This window comes from Pholis gunnellus (assembly GCF_910591455.1).
Source record: "Pholis gunnellus genome assembly, chromosome: 20".
Classification (NCBI taxonomy): Eukaryota; Metazoa; Chordata; class Actinopteri; order Perciformes; family Pholidae; genus Pholis; species Pholis gunnellus.
This window is the reverse complement of record NC_136547.1, coordinates 19,366,479-19,385,728: the sequence shown is the minus strand read 5'-3', so window position 1 is coordinate 19,385,728 and position 19,250 is coordinate 19,366,479. Positions and strand designations below refer to the sequence as shown.

Genomic DNA, 19,250 nt, shown 5'->3' with positions numbered 1-19,250 from the left:
CTCAGTACAGAATGCGTTAGCTGTCGATCTAAAGTTGTCAACATTTCTACAGTTTGAATACATCAACAATACACAGTTGTGGTTGTGAAAACACATTTCCCGCAATCTTTCACGATAATTTACATATTGTTAAGAGCTTTACTATGTCTGCCAGGAAGTACAAAATGGCACAATAAGGGGAAACAAGGATTATTCTTATATTTGTTTATTTTTGGTCTTTCTTTAGAATACAAAACAAGAACCAAAATCACAAAAATAACATTTACAAAACAGATTATTTAACTGAGGTGACTGAGGCAACATAGAAAAGCATGTCTGAAACAGTGATATTGGTGGGTTAGCCTGGAACCTTGAGGTAAAACAGCGAGCAATGGAAAAGGTCAGATATCTTTACTGTTTTGAATTAGTGCCTTCCATCAGTAGTGCTATTCACAAATAGAGTTTAACAATATCGTGTTTTCCTAACATGTCCACAATTAGCGTGATTTGATGATGTAGTGCTTCAGACCTACCTAAGAGCAAATTGATTATTGTGAGATGTAGGCCGAATATTCTAGGCGCGTCGCACTATATGGCACCATTTTGAATGGTTTCTATTTCAATCCTCATTTAAAACACACACACATACAATCACACACACACACAACGCTGGTCCTACTCATCCACTCTCTGCACTCTTAAAAGGGTGCAAATGGTTTCCAAAACGTCCTCTACTTGTTCCCCACCAAGAATGCTTCCGACTAAAATAAGTGAATAGTTAAAACATTGATATCACTCCCCAAATAAAAAAAAAAAAAAAAAAAAGCAGGAACCCAAAGCTGCTGCACACTTTTGGAATAGTTGGTACTCTTCTCCTAAAAGGTTGGACAGCGCAGGACAAATAAAACGCTCAGAATGATTATGTGTTGGAATGGCCGTCAGTCGGAGGCACAAACTCAAAGTCCCATCTTTCCTAAAATACAAAAAAAATGGTAAGACAAAATGCATACACTGCATCACTGAGAGGAATAATAAAAACCTAGCTCCAATTACCAAAACACGAAGCAGTGAAAAGAGTACAGTTTGGTCTGCACGTGTTTGTGCAGGTATGTTTTTGCATGAATAAACGTTTCTCGCCTTTTAATCTTTCACGTGTAAGACATGGTCACTGGTGATTCAGCATTGCAGATTATTATTTTTTATTTTTTTTTCAGATCCTTTGGACGTGTGCCTTTTGTTTGATTTTGCATCTGTCACAGCAGGTAGATTGCGCTAGCATTACTTCATATATCTATATATACACATGCATTCAACATCATATGTATCCCCCAAATTAAAAGAAACAACAACAAAAGAATACTATTCCAAACTCCCTTTTCACCACCTAATAGTTTTAAGCTATAAAAAACCTGCATGACAATCCACAAAAAAAAAAAGAGTTTGCATGGAGGCATTGCTGTTTGATGCGAGATATGCAGCAGGTTGTAGAGGTGCTGGCGCTGGGGGTGTGACATGGAATGCAGCCTTATTCCATTGAGAGGGGTCATGGGGATGGGCCTATTCTTCACCCCCTCCTATCCAAATGGGCCTCGTTCTATGTAGTTAGGTTTTAGATTCACATTATGCTGGAAGAAGAGTAACTGGTTGCGGACGCTGGCGGGTGCAGGTCTTCACCAATAGCAGAAAACACTGGAGTAGAGTGTGAATGCATATCTACCATCTTCTGACCTGCAGAGAAAACAACATGTGGAAATATAGACTTTAAGAGAAGGTTAAAAGCCAGAGGGGTGGCACGTTTCATACAAAACAAATGTTAAATGCATGTAACAAATCTTGAACACATATCAGACTGACACACGGCCGGCAAATACCAAAGCAGCGTACTCACGCTTCCCTCTCTTCACCACTGTGGGTAGCTGTAGCTGGGTGTGCCAGGAGGCCGATATGTGGGCATCGTGACTTGGTGGGGGTTAACAGACGCTGGTGATTGAGTTGTCAGCAGAGTTCCTAGGAAGTGAAGTGGCCACAAAGTGAACACCGGTGCACAGGTTTGATAGGATACACACTTTCACAACAAAGAATGGGGCACAGATCTACTGAGCCTGCAAACAAGTCATAATATATGTTTATTTTGTTATATTCAACACAGGGTGGTAAAGCTTCATATGCATCTCTATAAAGTACAGATACTGGTTAAATGATAGAAGCAGATGCTCACCAGCTGACATGGCCATGGTGGTGCCGGCTACCATCCCCATGGCGACACTGTTGTGGCGTTGGGGGGCCATGTGCGGGGCATACATGGCCGCGGGCATCCCGTTTGGCTGGACCACTGTAGTGTGATGGATAACGTGAGGCGGCGCGGCATACAGAGGCTGTGTGTAGTAAGTGCCTTGCTGTTGTGACGGTATTAGTGCCTGGATCCAAGAGGAAGGAAACAAAAAAAGGACTTTGTTAAAGTGAGGTGAGACCCGACAGACGACAAATCCAAACAAAGAAACCAGTTATGGCCTTGAAGTTTGAAACGTGGACCTATTGATTATTGCGCCATCCTCAGGCTAATCTGGATAATACTTTAATAACGCAACCGTCAACAACACCAATGCACCGACCTGTGCATAGGGGTTCTGTTGGGGGTAGGTGCTCCTGACCGGGTAAACAGCGGCAGGGTAGGGGTTGGGTGAGGAGGAGTATGGTGGGACAGTCCCAGTGTTGGGAGAGCAGGACATTTTGAAAGGAGTCCCCGGAGCGTAGCCTGGGTGGGAGGAAGACACTCAAAGTTAGTACTGCCGACTATTTCAGTGTAAGTCACTTTCAGTCAGCGGGTGAAGAAATATGCAGTTGTTGCAAAATTGGAGAATCCGAACTGCATCTTAAGAACGGTCCGCAGACGGAAACTCTTGACCCGCTTGCAACCTGAAGAGGTGTTGAAATCCTTGCAACAGCACCGACTTGTAAAATCTCCATGAGCTAATGTCGTGCACGGTGCAAACACACAGTCTACAAATGTTCTTACCACTGGGGAAGGCTGCGTTCGCTCCTGCATAGATATTGTGATATGCTGGAGCAGCTGCTGCATAGCCAACAGGGAACCCAGCTGCCATGACCAAAAACAGAATATCAAAAGAAAATCAAGCATTTTTCAATTTTCTTGATTTCAGAATATTAGATTGTAGTTAAGATATTTGCTTAAAGCATTACACATCAACACGGGGACTCACCTGGGTAACCCATACCCTTGGTATTGGTAAAGGGGACCCCTGCTGCTGCAGGGCTGTAAACTGGATTCATAATGGACGTCTATTTACGGATGCTGCAATGAAAAAGAGAATGAGAGTTTCAGAGAATGTAAATCGACGACACTAAGTTGATAAGATCATCTGGGTAAATGTAGCACAGATTCAGGAGACTCATGAGAAAGTATCTTCTGCAGCAAAAACAGAGCAAAGCATGACGCTGCCGATGGAGAATAGTGCCAAGTGACATTTCCGTGACTAGAAAGGTTAAAAGGGAAACAAAAATGTTGTATTGGGAATATGATATCCTCTCGTGAGGGAACAGTGAAGACTGCCGGTGGCTTACATGAAATGACCTTGCTAGGTCATAGTCACAACAGTTTTTAATTCACCTTTCAAGCGCCGTGCACACATACTGATGACTGGAATACCATCGTTTTGGTTTTGCACAATATGCAGAATTTAACATGGACTCCTGCACTTCTTTGAAATCATAGTTTTGATTGTTTCCCCCATGTCTTAACTAAGCATGAACACGTACTACACCTCACTGTTTCTGTGTTCATCCACGTTGCTTTCATAGTAATGCATCTGTAATTTTGTACTACACTGTGTATAGAAAAGCTGAAATATACTCCCAAGGACACGCATGCATTTGGAAACATTTCATAAAAACAAACACTACATTTGTTCAGTCATTTTTACAGAGTTGCGTTGCAGCAGTTTTACAACTTTCTAAATTCCATTACACAAGAGCAAGGCCTCGACTTCTGCTACACATGATGCTCATTAACGGAAAAAAGAAAAAAAGAAAAGAGAAATCAAAGTGCCCTCTAGCGGGGATCCGCAAACCATTACATCACTGTACAGGTCTGCTGATTCAAGGACAATTTAAACAGTGACGGAAACGCATCATTTCCATACTATATCTGTTATTGTGGTCAACCGCAAACAAGGACAAGACTATTTCTAATGAGTAGATTATCAGCACCTCGTGTAGTTATGGAGAGGAGTCCGACAAACCCAAATCTATTCTATAGTCGGACTTTGTACGGAAACCATAAGGCAACATATAACCCGACTAATCCTTATTATCATAGTTTCAAATTGACAACACATCACAAACTATATTCAGTATTTCAGCACAGACTGTTTTATTCCACTAAAACATGCAGTCAAAATGAACGGAGAGTGTGACGTAACACAATAAGTTGATCTTTTTTTATTTTTATTTTATTTTAACAAAGTCCCGCTTGGTGGTTTGCATATAATCTTGTGTGCATCTGGCCTCGATAGTCAAGAGGTGTAAAGAGGTTCATTTTCAGGTGACGTTGGAAAATGTTGCCTGCAAAATAAAATAAAGATGGCAACCTTTAAGTAGAAGAATTCCGAAAGGTGAACGTAGCGGGGCTTTGTTATCATTAGCTAGCTTAGCTCACGAGCCTTATTATCCGCACAAATCCGCCGCTAGCTAAGCGCGTGTTTCACCGCAGCAGGTCGGTTCTGATGTGCGGACGGACCCGCTAATCACCTGTCCGACCCGAGCAAAGTCACCGGAACGTCCCCGGACAGCAGCCAGATGGGGGCAGCTTGTCAACAGGCCGCACAGCACTAGGAGACAGACAGCCAGACAGCTGTGGTCTGCAGTAACGCGCGTCTCAGCCCCACAGATAACCCAGATAACGCACGGATCATTTTATCTAGAGATTACTAAGCAACAAGGACTCACTGTTGGCTGGTCTGATCGTCCGTTAGTCCGCTCCTTTGGTCTTCTGGTGGAAAATTGTATTTAAGCTAGCTGCTGTTTTGCTCCCAGATGCTTTTGCTGAACTCTTTTGAGCATCTGCGTCACTTCCGTGTAGTGTCACGTGGCGAAAATAAAACATATTACGCCGTTTTATCAGACTGTGACCAATTCTATTCCGGTAATGTGAATTTGTTTTTCGTCTTTACACACAAAAGCATTTTTCTCTCGAAACTGTCCTCTATAGAAGCACAGTCTCTAAAAACATTATTAATTTGACAAAACGACGTAACAAATCAGATACAATTATTTATTTGTTAGTAATGCCGTTTGTATTGAGTACAGTGCCTTTATGATGCTTGTTTTCTTTGCCACACGGTTGCAACAATGCGACTTAGCAACAATATGTAACGTCCAACATCCTAAACCCTGCAACATTGTGGCAATTCTCCTCGAGCTCATTATTTTGTCGACCCAACGGTCCTTGCAGGCTATAGAAAATATTTGACGTTGGTAGGGCTTTCCTTTATCGGACAATTTATCATTACTGGATTTAGCTAAATATGCTTAACAAATAATGTAAACAAAAAAAATTCTAATTTAAATTACATTTTTCTGTGACAGCACAACTAGATGTATATTTGTTCTTCCAGGACCTTGACGCATCGCTTCCATTCAGCCATTGAACTGGGAAGAGTAGAGGGTCCATACTGTTGTGGTTTTACTGCGACCTGTATGCGATTTTATAGGCAAAATGTTGCTATTTAACTTATATTAGGGTATCATTCTACGGTGTAAGGTGAAACTATTTGGCCGAGTGGAGTCGTCGGTAAAGATCAGGGCCATAATGTCTGGAGCGGCCGGTGGGGGAGGAGGCTCCTCCTGTCAGGGCGCAGCAGCGGCAGCCAGTTGCAGCTCCGGCGGCTCTCCCTACGCTGCCGCAGCCGGAGGAGGCGCAGGGGTGGCCGGGAGGTTGCCAGCTCGGGTCCTGGAGCATGTTTTCTCGTACTTGGAGCTGACCGACTTGATGCGTTGCGCGTTGGTCTGCTGGCATTGGAACAACATGCTGGCGGATGAAAACAGCGAGGTGTGGCGCAGCCTCTGCAGCCGGTCCTTGAGCGATGAAGCTATGCGTTCTGACATCCTGTGCAACCTGCCCACCTACAAGGGGAAAGTAGGTTTACCAGCATCCCGCTGTTGTCTCGGGTTAAGAGAACCGTGATTTGTGGCGAACCCCATTCAAATATCTGCCTGTTTAGTGCTACCTGTGCTCTGCAAACACCCTCACGTAACGTGACTGATGATGTGGTAAATTCATCCATAAGCAATACTATTGTATGCCAGCAGACCTGATCGATTCATGCTTGGTCTTTTGTAAACACATTCAAAGTAACAATAGTACATTTGTATGTTTTCTTAAAGCCCCGAATTAAATTGGCAGATTCTTAAATGGGCCTTGGCGTAAGGATTTGACAGGCTAAATGTTGTTGTGTTGTCATTAGCTCACATTAGGTCATTGTATCCTATTTGATATCATGGCCTAATAGAGAGGTTACTGTTACTGTTTATTATTGGATAATTCTGTGCACCATGTGCAAGGAAATAATAAGTCCCCCTATAAGTGAAACCTAAGAACTGTCTGCATGAACATTTGTGTCATGAAATTGTTGTTGATTTTCTATGGGAACCGAAACTTCTTGAAGGAACTTTAAAGGTCCCTAGATTCATTTTTCTCAAATTATAATAGCAGCCATAATTATTTTCTTATAAAACGAAGAAGACCTTACAGAAGCTTTGAGCTCTTAAGCCCTGATTGGTGCAATACATTCTGTCCTGCATGGTATCAAAGCCTAAGCCCACGGCCATGTCTCACCTTGTTTAGGCATCTATACAGCATATAGGATATGTTTCCCAGATCTTTAGTGTTCACCAACAAATACAATAGGGCTTTACTTTTAACTGTAGCTGTTCCTTTTAATATTTCATATTTATTATGCTGTCGTCCCTGTCCAATCGTCCTCCACAGCTCAAGGCCTTTCAACATGCTCTGAGCACCCACGACTGCTCCCGCAATGTTTACGTGAAGAAGAACGGCTTCACCCTGCACCGCAACCCCATTGCCCAGAGCACGGACGGCGCTCGCGGCAAGATCGGCTTTTCGGAAGGGAGGCACGCCTGGGAGATCTGGTGGGAAGGCCCCCTTGGCACCGTGGCAGTGATAGGCCTCGCCACCAAGCGGGCGTCCATGCAGTGCCAGGGATACCTGGCCCTGCTGGGCAGTGATGACCAGAGCTGGGGCTGGAACCTGGTCGACAACAACCTGCTCCATAATGGGGAGGTCAATGGAAATTTCCCCCAGTGTAACAATGCGCCAAAATATCAGGTAGGAGCCGGAGTCACATCTGTCGTTTGTACCCTTATAAGATTTTAGATACTCCAAGAATAACTTGTGGAATGTATCGCCCTGTTAGTTGTTATTGTCTTTTTAAATGTATTCTTTGTCATTTTTGTAATCCGGCAATGTGTAATTGTTTGTCCACAGATCGGGGAGAGAATACGAGTGATTCTAGACATGGATGACAAGACGTTAGCCTTCGAGAGGGGTTTTGAGTTTCTCGGTATAGCGTTTCGTGGACTGCCCAAAGCTTGCCTGTTCCCAGCCGTCTCCGCAGTATACGGCAACACCGAAGTCACCATGGTGTACTTGGGAAAACCTCTAGACGGCTAGACGCAGAGTAACCTGTGCCACCATTAAAACTAACAGGCCACTGAGGAGTGCAGGACGTTTTTTTCTGTCAACAGACTGCAGACTGTGTTTGTTGCACCGTTTCAAAACGGTTTTGGAGACCAAGGGGTCATGTTCCTTCCCCAAGCAGAATAACTATTCACACAAAGAGAACTGTTGGCATTTCTACTACAGCTCGACACGAGGAGTCAAAACTACAGGGGAGAAGGAATGTGTGGGAACTGTCACAAAACACGTTGTCTGTATCAGTGTGGAAGTGTCCACTTTTACAGTTTAGCTGCTGGACTGTTTTATTTACAGGACAGCAGAACATTATTTAAGTTCATGCGATTCGAGCCAACAGTGCTGAAACGTTTACGTTAGATTTTATGTCTGCTTAAATGAGGCCAAAACTATTGTAAACTGTGGCAAATACTCTCCGACATTGTTTTTAACAAGTGAAACGGCGGTTGTTATCGATGGCTATCTGTTGTGTGAGTTAAAGGAAACAGCTCATCGTGGATTAACGCAGTTTAACTATAATGGATGGCTGGAGTATAATAGTTATATGCCAAATCAATGTGACCTGATCGCTATAGGCAAACATAGAGGACATGCGGACCAACTGTCATGCATGTGCATGGATAATGGCGTAAAGACTATAACACATGACCTTTGACATACCTGTCCAGTAATGGAGGAAAGTATAGCTGTATCATGTTTATGTGCGTCCTTTTTAATGTGCTACTGTAGTATTACACACTATTTATTTGTTGGTTTTTATCTATGGTACTATAGATGCTGTATGGTAATAAGGCCTGAAAATAAAGTCTACATGATGCCACTCTTATAATAAAGACGGTTTTGATGTTTGATGTCTGCGTATCCACGGCTGTGTTTCCAGCCCCGTGTTATGTTAACCAGCCCCGTGTTATGTTGATGTTTGTGGAGGCAGTAAAGACAATGCTGCAGGAAGACTGCATTATTGTTGCTGTCCTGTGGGGGGGAAAAAAAACATGTATCTCCAAAATGTGTGACTTTGAAGTATGAACTGTTCCTAAAACTGAATACAGGGCTGATTTCAAAGAGCAGCGATATGAAATGTTTGGGTAACTGCATTAGTTATTGGTCTGCGTATGAAGAACAGAGCGTAAAGGACACATTATCACGTATACAAGATCAACCTTGCACCATACGGACAGGTTGCTAATGTGGTACGGATGAAGTGCACAATAATAATAAAGGCAGTTCATACTATACACCACGCAGAGCGACTATGCATGAGACGCATACCAAGTCAGGCTGTCCATTCAGCTCTTACTGTGGGTGTTGCTGCATGTATTCACTACGTGTGGATCAGCGATATCCTGACATCATGTTAGATGATGGATTTCCATCACATTTTGTACAGACGTGTGTCCACAGCTCCATCATCAGGGTGATCTTAACAGTGAAGATAACAGCAAGCTCACAGAAGTAAGAAGAAAGAAAGTGGAGATCAGAATTGAAACTCTTTCACAACGTGCATCCTGGTCAATGTGCACAAGAACAAACCCATTGTGCACCATTGCACTGCTAGCCTTTCAAAAACAGATTAAAGAAATACGAAATCAAGAATTCACCGGACACCTTTAAAGGAGCCACAAACAACTATTTGTTGTTGTGTTTACAAGTGAACATAAGTGGACGGATTTTTGCTGCTGGAGGATCGTATACACTACAAAACTGTGTGACATTACAGGAAAAAGGCTCACAAAATTACAACAATATATGCCCAAAACAGGAAAACTGTACGAGCAGAGCAACAGTCTCAGCAACAATAGTTAGAAGATTGCATCAGGATGTTTCCTTGGACAGAATATGGCCTAAAAATAACCGGGATTGACGCCCAAAAACTGAACACTTTAAGCTTCACATAGCATTTAGTGCAAACCTGAAGTTTTAAAGGTGCGAGATCCGCGATCGGGAGCATTTCGTTATCATAAACAACATGCATCACCAACAGAAACTCAACCTTCATTGACAGGAAATAAAAGGAAACTACATCACAGCACTGGACACACTGTTCTGCTGCGGTTCTGCTGATCTCAGAGGATAACTCCCGTAACATGAATGATTGATTGAATATGTCCTATTTGTCCCTTTCTCTTTGAACTTCCCAGAGTCTGCGTTTCACCTGAAACAGAGCAGTATCTCCAGTCTCTGTCCTGCTCTGACCCTGTACGTCTGTTTGCCAGACTGTCGGTCTCTCCATCCTGTCAGTCAGTCACTCGACCTGTTGGTCTGCTTTTCATCCCGACTGTGTTTCTAACTGCATTATCTGTCCACCAGCAGTTAAGCACAGCAGCTTATTACAGAAACCATAGCTGGCTGTCTCTAAAATTCCTCTTCTGTTGTTCTGTATATTATCCCGTGGGTTTACATCTGCAATACTAGTTTCAAATATGCAATACATCCTGTCTCCACGAGGGGGCAGTAATCCCCTCGTGCATGTCATGCAAATAGCCTTACACCAGTAGAACATCCTGGTCATGTGCACCATGAAATCTCAAGAGAATAGATGTTCCCCACCTTACTTTTCATTATGAATCAAACTTTTTCATCGCTTTAGTTTTCATTAACCTGCAGCAGTGGATTCAGTTTTATAGTTAAACAACATCTATTACAGAACAAACGATGAAGAGAGAGTTACATTCATATCTCTTGTAGAATCTACTGTTTACTGGTGGTTGATCAAACAAAATGAAACCTGAGACATAGAAATCTTTAAAATTCAAGTATTTATCCTCATGTTTGGTAATGTGATTCCTCAGTGCTGTGGATTTTAGTTGCCCACATCCTCACTCGCCCGTGAGACTTTACACCCCAACTGCCACATCACCTCCTCAGCTCTTTGTACCATGTGTTAATATGTCCTCCAACAGACAAATAGTAGGGAATTCAAACTTGTGCTGCACATATTTTCACCACAAGTCCAGTGTGAGAGCTACTTTCCATCTGTCTGCTTAGAATATAAGAATAAAACAAGTGATGCTGATCTGTAGCTGGAAGAGGCCATGCTGGTTTATAGAGCTATTTAACACACGTGAAGTTACACCCGATGTGAGCCGCGCCATCAGCCATGTTTCTGCAGCCCAGAACGGACACACTGGCTCTGGATGGGGCCATTCGCGTGTTCACGTTTTTACATTGGCCACCATAGTTCTCCTACACTCGGCACACGGAAGACGTTTCAGTCGGATGCAATCTGCAATCTCACCGCTAGATGCTGCCAAATCCTACACACTGCACCTTTAATGTTTCCAATCGTTGGGCTACTCACTCATTTGACATGAAGGTAGAACACTCCTGTATCGTCCACTTCCACCGGACAAACACATCGGTCATTCATGAAGGTTTACTCACCCAGAATACTTGTCGTATTTGTGACGCCACATGGTTGAAAAAAATGATTAATTGTGTAATATTAAAATGGACAAATAGAGGTCTCATCAAAGTAGGAAGTTTATTAAGACAAGAGCGTCGTCTGTGTCTCTGTGCCGTCTCTGTGCCGTCTCTGCTGAGTGCAGGGAGGTTGTAGGGTGAAGATAACACCAAGGTCACAGAAGTAGCAAAAGAGAGTGCATCAGAAATGAAACTTTCTCTCAGAACGTGCATGCTTGTGTGTGTGTGTGTGCACAAGATCCAAACGAGGACCCACTCTTAAAAAACAAAAAATAAAAATAAATCACAGTGAACCAGGTGCTAAATTCAAAATTTAGAGCATTAATTTAGCATCAATCAACTATTTGCTGTGTCAAGATATAAAGGGGTGATGTCTACCCGAGCAGAGAATAGACAGTAGACAGATGAAGGGCATGAAGCATGTGTCTGTCCCCGACCAGACACAAACCACGGACACGGTGGTTCACAGCCGGCACATTGGGCCCCGGGCCAGGAGGCCTCGATGCTCCAGTGGGCCCACAGTAAACCTTATGTTTACACTCTTTTAATTCAAAGTTTCAGAATAGGATTAGATACATTAATTGTAAACTTTTTTACATTTGATAGGCTTCGTCTCAGACGTTTTATCCATATAGTGTGAGGATCGTCACACAACCGAGACAATCCACCTCAACACGGAGTCGTGGATCAGAAAAGCCTGTCACCACCCCAAACTTACAACAGAGCCAGAAGTGAGAGCTGGAGATGTCCTGTATGAAAACAGGAAGAAATTACCAACAAATCAACTCTACAAGGATGCCACCATCACTTCCTGATTCCTATTCCCTATTCTCTCACCCATGGGTAACTAAGAGAGCTAAGAGTACCCAAGAAAGAGAGATAGAACCTCAGGTAGACAGACAGTCAGTGTTACTTAAAGTAGCCATGTTGGAAACATCTTAGTATTGAAAGAAGAACATCACAAGACATTATTCACTTAGATTATGCTGCAGTGAATTGGGTTGGGCCGTGGATCAACGTTGCCTCACGTGGTGGCCCAGAAGCATTGTGATCCTTCAATACTTCACACTCGAGTGTGTCGACATCTGAGTGTTTTGTAATGGCTGTTGCAGTGACAGGCCGAATATCAGGCAGGAAGGGCGTGTGTGTGTCGAGCGGTTTCCTCTCTCACAGGTTGGCTGATCAGAACAAGCCGAGGGTGTGAAGGGTGTGTTCTTGTTTGGGTTTTTGCGGTTGCAGTTGCGCTACCAATCGTAGGTGCCTGCACACCATGATCACGTTCGTGGTGTTAGTGTGACAAATTGTGCTGTGCTGGTTGAGAGCTGTTGAGCCCTGCACTCGCCTTCCTGTGGCCCCCGGGGCTTGAGAACCTCTTTCTGATTGCAGCTTTGTCCATGTGACTCTGGTTTCCGTTGCTCGCCTGCTTCCGCGAATAGTAAAAAAGAGTCATCAGTGCTTCAGTCAGAAGAAGGAAGGCAGCTGAACCTCACACATGAGAAACACTCTCTGCAACGAGCGAGTCAACCAGCGATATGGTCAGGAGATCAACCGTCAGTGGCTTGGGAAATCCACATCTAACCACCAGCGTAAGTAAATGCACCGTGCATTAGTTTAGTGCTGCAGTATGCAGCGTGCTAAGAGAAGCGAAAAGCATGCTTTGTCTTAAATAAGAATGTTGAATTTAAAAAGTATTTTGCACAAGATATCTTATTGGTCTACTTCTTTTGTGCATACTTGAAACCTGCTAGTACTGTGTAGGATGTCATAAAGTCACAATGTCAACATAAAAATGTAGTTTTCAATATGTTTATTAGTATTGCATAATGAGTCATTAGTAATGTTACCAAATTGCTTGGTATTGAATTTGAGTAATGTCGCTGAGTTACGGATTAGAACTTCACATTTTGAAAAAAGAAATGCTGTCTTTCAGTTTCACTCTCTGCATGTTTCATTTAAATACCACACATTTCACCATTATTCTAATGAATGAAGAGCGTACGCTGTCTTTTTGTTCAATCCTTATGCGATATTGTGTCCGTATCAAACACTGGGTGGATCGGTCCTAAACCGGCTGTTTCACTGTATCAAAGCCAGCAACACTCAGAAAAGAGAGATGAGTATTCTGCCAAACTGTTTGTACACAACTATGTAGTCGACTACCGTCAGATAAGCTCTTCATTTCAACAGTTCAAAAAAAAAAAAAAAAGTAAGTACAGTAAAATACATAAGTGATAGTGAAAAGTGATAAAATGTTGTATAGAAAATGCTAACATTTTTCATATAAAAGTAAAAACTAGCACATCGTATACTTCATAAATCCACTAAAATACAAAGTGTATGCGTCCGAGCCAAAAAAGGAACACAAGGCCTCCACATCCAGCCTGCGTCACGCAGCGGTTTGAATTGAAATTAGGGAAATTTGACCAAAATGCCCGGCTGCTGCTGTATTCAGTAAAACAATACAATATTACAGAAAAGACTAATTTACATCCTATTAATCAACTCAAACGTGTTTCATTGAAACACGGATTACATGCTGCAGACACGGATAACGTGAAAGCGCCGTTCACACGTGTGTCACGTCTAACATATAAGGTTCGGATACAACAGGTGAAATCATTTGCTCACTGCTACAGAAACGTTTAAGTTGTGACTCAATACAAATTTTAACTGAAAATCATCACTCACAATATGAATGTTTTTGGCACGAGTAGTTAATTGTACAACTGCCGGTCCGTCACATTGACCTCCAACACTTTAATGTCAAGCTGCCGTCTCGCTCTCCCAGTTTGATAATCCTGTCTGTGTTGATCGATAAGCATCCTCTCTCTCTCTCTCTCTCTCTCTCTCTCTCTCTCTCCTTTTATCCGCTTGTCAACAGTGAGGATGTTAAAATGCCAGTCCACGGGCTCACTCCCATCCTGCTCTGCTTGTTACCCATGTGGAGAATCCTGCCGCCGGTCTCGAGTCATCCACAACACAGCCAGTGCCAGCTGGTGAGACGTCTCACTTTAACTCAGCTCCACATAATAAATCCTCTCTTGAGGACGACGCCCCGTGGCTCAATGAGATGACCTGTATTAATGAAGGTTAAATGAAGAGTTTCCTTTGGGATTAATACAGCTCTATCTTTTCTTATCTTATATTTTAAATGTAACCTCAGATGTGCTTTGTTGAGAAAAGACAAGCATTTTGTTGTTAATGTCATCATTGCAACACCGTCCTCTGACGCTGCGTTCAGTTATTGTGAGAACGTGATAACTGAGACTAAAAACGGTCGCGTGAACATCCTGCAGGAAACGACATGTTGTGAGGATATTTTGAGCGCTCCGACATTTTCCGTTTGTCTCATCAGGAAGGCAAATTCAGTAACTGAATCCATAAATAATCCATCAAAGCTGTTCGTCCACTGTATTCAATTATTTGTTATTTTCACACTAAAACCGTCAGCTTTCTAACCAGCCATGCTGTCAGTGATCATTGAACAATGTCATGTTTACAACATTGGATTTAATGCACTATTGCAGTGGAAGTTATTATTAGTACATTATTCACCACTTTTTCTCTTTCTGAACAGACATGAAGTCTGCATTTCTCAAAGTGAATACATGTTTAACTGTCTTCTTAATGAATTACGTAGCTAGCTAAATTCTCTTATTAATGATTTATAACTGATATATTAAGAAGTAATTAGTCAGTTGAGAAACACTACGAAAGACTTTTTCTGAAGTGATCAAAGTGCAGAGAAGATATATTAGCTGGTTCATTAAAACTGAAACGTTTTTGATATATTAATAACTACAACTACTGTGTAAGAGTGCCTAAAGGGTGTGTTTAAAATATATATATCATTTTTTAATAATTTGTTTTTATCAACGCTGTGAGTTAAAGAGCAGTTATCATGCAAAACTAATTCTAAAAACTAAAATAGTTTAAAAAAACTGTCAAGTGAGCGACGAAAATGTACAATTGTGCTTTGAGCGTAACGCTAACATCGGCATGCTAACATGTTCACAGTAACAATGGTGACGTAATGTTAATGTTGATGCAAGTAATATTGATCGAGTTCAGTTGATATAAACCCACAAAAGAGTAAATTCAGCCTGATGACTTTTGCATTATTTCTAAAAGAATGTAAACATTTCTTTCTCACAAGGAGACGTACAATAAACAAACGCACAAACGTAAAGCTAATCTGCTCTCCTTCTCTCTGCAGATACAAAGAACGGCTCTCTGCAACCATGGCGAGCTCTCCTCTGTGCCCGCCGGACTGCCCGACGACTTAGAGGAGCTTCAGCTCAACTACAATCACATTCAAACACTACAGGACGACGCTCTGCTCCCGTACCCCTCACTGAACACCCTGAGCTTAGCTCGGAATAGTTTGGAAAAACTTGAATCAAACACTTTTCAATACTCAAAATTATTAGTGAGCCTCAATTTAGCGAAGAACAATCTTCATATTGGCTGCCAAGGAACCAGCCACGCATTAAAGACTCTGCCCAGGCTCAGAGCTCTGGATCTCTCCGAGAATGCGCTCGAGGACGAGATGGTGGCCACGCTTCTCCAAAATCTGACGTCCCTGGAGTACCTCAATCTTTCTGGAAACTTATTGCAAAGACTGGACGAGACGTCGTTCGGAAATCTTCACCAACTCAAAGAACTCGACCTCCAGAGGAACATCATGTACCAGATCGATGGCGCTTTCGACGGCAATCCAAAGCTCCAGCGGCTCAACTTGGCCTTCAACTATCTGCTTTGCCTGACGGACTTTCACATGACCCAGCTGGTGGTCCTCAACGCCAGCCACAACTTCATCGAGTGGTTCATCACCAGACCAGACCTTAACGACACATTCCAGCTCGAGACACTTGATCTATCGAACAACAGAATGCTCTTCTTTCCTTTCTTGCCCAACCACAGCCACCTGAGGAACCTGTACCTATCCCACAACAGCGTTAGCTTTTACGAACACTTGGCAGACAACAAAACATTCCCGAACTCCACCACGACTGTCGAGTTCTACAACATGAAGAGGTACGCGGGCAACGTGACGGCTCAGCTGTGGAACGAGAGCCTTCACGGCGACGTCTCCTCTCTGGAGATTTTGGACCTGAGAGTAAACCAGGTGAAGTATTTTCCTGAAGGATTCATCCAGAAAATGGCTGCTCTGTCTAGACTTCAAATGCACACGAACTGTCTGGAAACCTTAAATCTGGCGTCGGAACAGTTCTCCGGCAGCTTGTACGAGTTGGACCTCGGCAACAACAGGCTGAACCAGATCGTTGCAGATAGAGGTACGCTGACCGCTCTCGGCAATCTGACGTACCTCAACCTTAGTTGGAACAATCTCGAGCGGTTACCCTCGGGTTTATTTTCTTCATTGCCGAGCATCAGGTCAGTGGATCTCAGTTACAACAGCGTTGACATTTGCCGTCCTGAGGAAGCTGAGACCGGTACAGACGCCGGCTCAGCTTGTGCAGATTGGAAAGACATCGCATCCCTCAGGCAGCTGTACCTCAAGGGATGCGACCTTACAATAATTCCACCGTCTGCGTTCAGCGGGTTGTCTCTAACGCACTTGGAACTGTCCGACAACCCCGGACTCATTGTCCAAGAATCAATTCAAAGTCTCAGCAGAACATTGCAGCATCTAGGTTTAGGAAACACTCAAGTACAAGATTTAGACTTCTCCCATTTACACAGTCTCGAGTCTCTGAACATTTCAAGGAACTCTCTTGGCTATCTTCCCCCTTCACTTCTAAATCTTGACCTGAAAGTGCTGGATTTGAGGGACAACAGACTGTCCACTATTCCCTCTAGTCAGGCAAACGCATTAGCCCCCAAACTGCACACCGTTTTCCTCGCAGGAAATCCGTTCGACTGCTGCCGAACTGATTGGTTCAGGACGTTTGAAACAACAAAGACAATCGATATGGTGGGACGATCAGACATTGAATGTGAAGATCTCGACCAAATGACCCACAGAGTGGAGCGCTCCCAGTCGTCTTCTTGTTCGGAGAAAGATAGGGAATCTATAATCTGGTATCTTCTGCTTTTTCTACCCTTCTGTCTTTTTTTTGTGGCCGTTTTGATCATCGTTCTGCTCACCTTCAAGCCTAAAATGCTACAAAAGTCAATCAAAAAGAATTGTTTGAAGCCCACATCTTACTGATACTTTATAATCCTTAAACAAATGTGTTTTGTGTACAGTGTAGTATTGACAAGTGTAACTGAATGTACGTTGGCAATAAATTCAATTAATTGTAAAACTGTCTACAACAATGAAGGAACAATTCTATGATATCTATTCAAGTAACGGGGCATTAAAAAAGAAAAAACCTTCCCCGATACCTCCATATAACGATGTGGCTGCGATCTTGTGTGTGTGTGTGTGTGTGTGTGTGTGTGTGTGTGTGTGTGTGTGTGTGTGTGAACATATGCAGAAGTAGTGTGATGCAAGTTGTTGTTATAAGCAGCAGAGGAAACATGAAATTTCCTGTTTTGCTAAGATGTGCAGGAACTGCCCAGTTCAGAATCTCAGAGAGGAGGGGTGTGAGGTTTCCTTCCCATCAGGGGGACACAGATGCAAACATAGGCTATACAACAACAACAGCTATAATAATTAAACCTTACAATTCCTTTTTTTGTGTTTTACAGTTACACAGTATGTGTGTTGTTTCTCAGGAGTCGGAGGCTGGGTAGATCAGTGTGTCGCTGTGCACGGTGCAGAAGGCCTAACCAGAAAGTAACCAGAATACCGCTGTGGTGATGCTCAGGGTCACGGTGGTTTGAACAATAAAAAAAGAGAAACCGGAGTAAAGCTGTGTCAAAAGCCAAGAAACTTCATAATTTGTACATATCTTTTAGGACGAAGTCATCAGAGTCAAAACATGTTTGTTTTTTTGGCGTTCATCTGCAGAGCAGCGAGGATACGTTCTGAGCACACGGGTTCAACTCAGGGCAGCAGCTGAACACAGGTGGAGGAACAGGTTTCTGTTTGAACATCTTTAACCAAAATGAAGTGAAGAATAAGTAGTGTGACTCACTTCTGAATTTAATTCAACTTGAAACCAGCAAATATCATGGCTGGAAGGTACAAATTGAGGTTTTCAGTTTCTATCAGTGAATTAGCAGCCGGTTCTGACACGAGTCCGATCCTATTGGGAAAGACTTGACGTAGAGAATTCGTCATTTGCGGAAGGCCCTTTTCCACTGGTCACAGATTGTTGACCGAGGGGGAATTTCATTTGATTACTCAGCTATATCGGGTCGGAAGTTAGAAGACGACTATATCAAATAGGTCAGAGGGCATTCGCACAACACGGCAGCCAAACTTTGATAACTTTGTAATTATGCAATACATGTGAACGCACAAGCCATATTCAGTGGTGGCCGGGGAGAAAACTATAAATATGAATTATATCACCACCCAGTCAACTTCGTAGTGTGGACATAGCACAGCAAATGTGCAAAAGCACACATAAATAGAGCGGATTTGTGGGTTAGGGGGTCCGCACTTAAAGTGAACAACCAAATATGCACCACAATACCCGAAGCAATGCGGCTCAGTGGTCACAGTTTCTCACAGAACAATGCAAAAATGTAAATGGAGAAGTGAAATTTCAGCTTAAGTGGTCAAATGTGAGTCTTTGGTGTAGCATTCTGACAGCGTGCGAGTACGGTGGTACATCTGAGCTCGATCTATGCTGCCCCCTCTGAGGTTAGCGTAGCTGCAATAGCATCAGTTATAGCAGAACTGTGAGCTTTATGTTTCTTTATTGAAAGAAGAGCAAAGAAGCTTTCTGCGCGCTGGTGTCCCTCCACATGCACTCTGTGCCCTCTTTTATTGATATACAGTATATATATATATATATATATATATATATATATATATATATATATATATATACATGCACAAATAGCAGCTGAGACTGATTGGAATATCAGAACATCTTTAGTATTGAAACTGTCTAAAAAACAACATTGCCATCCATAGAGCCTAGCCGCTGGCATGACTAAAAGAAAAGCACACGGCCTGTTCAGTAGAGACGGTGATGTGGTGGCTACTTGTTACAGTGTGAACCAGCATCCTCAGCAAACACATCAGACAATCAGACAA

The 19,250-nt window shown here is 42.8% G+C and overlaps 3 protein-coding genes across 3 annotated transcripts; 2 read left to right on the top strand and 1 right to left on the bottom strand.

Moving 5' to 3' along the window:
- Positions 1-200: 200 nt before the first annotated feature.
- On the bottom strand, positions 201-5,053 carry fam168b (family with sequence similarity 168 member B). The gene is made up of 7 exons (XM_079181947.1): positions 4,945-5,053; positions 3,201-3,292; positions 2,996-3,076; positions 2,592-2,734; positions 2,198-2,396; positions 1,868-1,986; positions 201-1,707 (listed from the first exon to the last, which is right to left on the bottom strand). The coding sequence occupies exons 2-6, from the start codon at positions 3,268-3,270 to the stop codon at positions 1,880-1,882; spliced, it is 600 nt and encodes a 199-aa protein (XP_079038073.1). The 5' UTR covers positions 3,271-3,292; positions 4,945-5,053; the 3' UTR covers positions 201-1,707; positions 1,868-1,879.
- A 603-nt stretch (positions 5,054-5,656) lies between these two features.
- fbxo45 (F-box protein 45) lies at positions 5,657-8,531 on the top strand. The gene is made up of 3 exons (XM_079181554.1): positions 5,657-6,133; positions 6,986-7,342; positions 7,502-8,531. Exons 1-3 carry the CDS (start codon positions 5,807-5,809, stop codon positions 7,685-7,687), a joined length of 870 nt encoding a protein of 289 aa, XP_079037680.1. The 5' UTR covers positions 5,657-5,806; the 3' UTR covers positions 7,688-8,531.
- Positions 8,532-12,273: 3,742 nt separating this feature from the next.
- On the top strand, positions 12,274-17,570 carry nrros (negative regulator of reactive oxygen species). Its single transcript, XM_079181531.1, has 3 exons — positions 12,274-12,714; positions 14,010-14,124; positions 15,345-17,570. The coding sequence occupies exons 2-3, from the start codon at positions 14,023-14,025 to the stop codon at positions 17,301-17,303; spliced, it is 2,061 nt and encodes a 686-aa protein (XP_079037657.1). The 5' UTR covers positions 12,274-12,714; positions 14,010-14,022; the 3' UTR covers positions 17,304-17,570.
- The last annotated feature ends 1,680 nt before the right edge of the window (positions 17,571-19,250 follow it).

What these genes read in the sequence shown, in the direction of transcription:
- fam168b (XM_079181947.1), bottom strand. Translation starts at nt 3,270, where the DNA reads ATGAATCCAGTTTACAGCCCTGCAGCAGCAGGGGTCCCCTTTACCAAT. An exon ending in CAAGGGTATGGGTTACCCAG is followed by an intron (nt 3,077 to 3,200) that starts GTGAGTCCCCGT and finishes TGGTCATGGCAG; the next exon opens with CTGGGTTCCCTGTTGGCTAT. An exon ending in GAACGCAGCCTTCCCCAGTG is followed by an intron (nt 2,735 to 2,995) that starts GTAAGAACATTT and finishes CCTCCCACCCAG; the next exon opens with GCTACGCTCCGGGGACTCCT.
- fbxo45 (XM_079181554.1), top strand. Translation starts at nt 5,807, where the DNA reads ATGTCTGGAGCGGCCGGTGGGGGAGGAGGCTCCTCCTGTCAGGGCGCA. An exon ending in TGCCCACCTACAAGGGGAAA is followed by an intron (nt 6,134 to 6,985) that starts GTAGGTTTACCA and finishes CGTCCTCCACAG; the next exon opens with CTCAAGGCCTTTCAACATGC. An exon ending in ACAATGCGCCAAAATATCAG is followed by an intron (nt 7,343 to 7,501) that starts GTAGGAGCCGGA and finishes GTTTGTCCACAG; the next exon opens with ATCGGGGAGAGAATACGAGT.
- nrros (XM_079181531.1), top strand. Translation starts at nt 14,023, where the DNA reads ATGCCAGTCCACGGGCTCACTCCCATCCTGCTCTGCTTGTTACCCATG. An exon ending in AACACAGCCAGTGCCAGCTG is followed by an intron (nt 14,125 to 15,344) that starts GTGAGACGTCTC and finishes TTCTCTCTGCAG; the next exon opens with ATACAAAGAACGGCTCTCTG.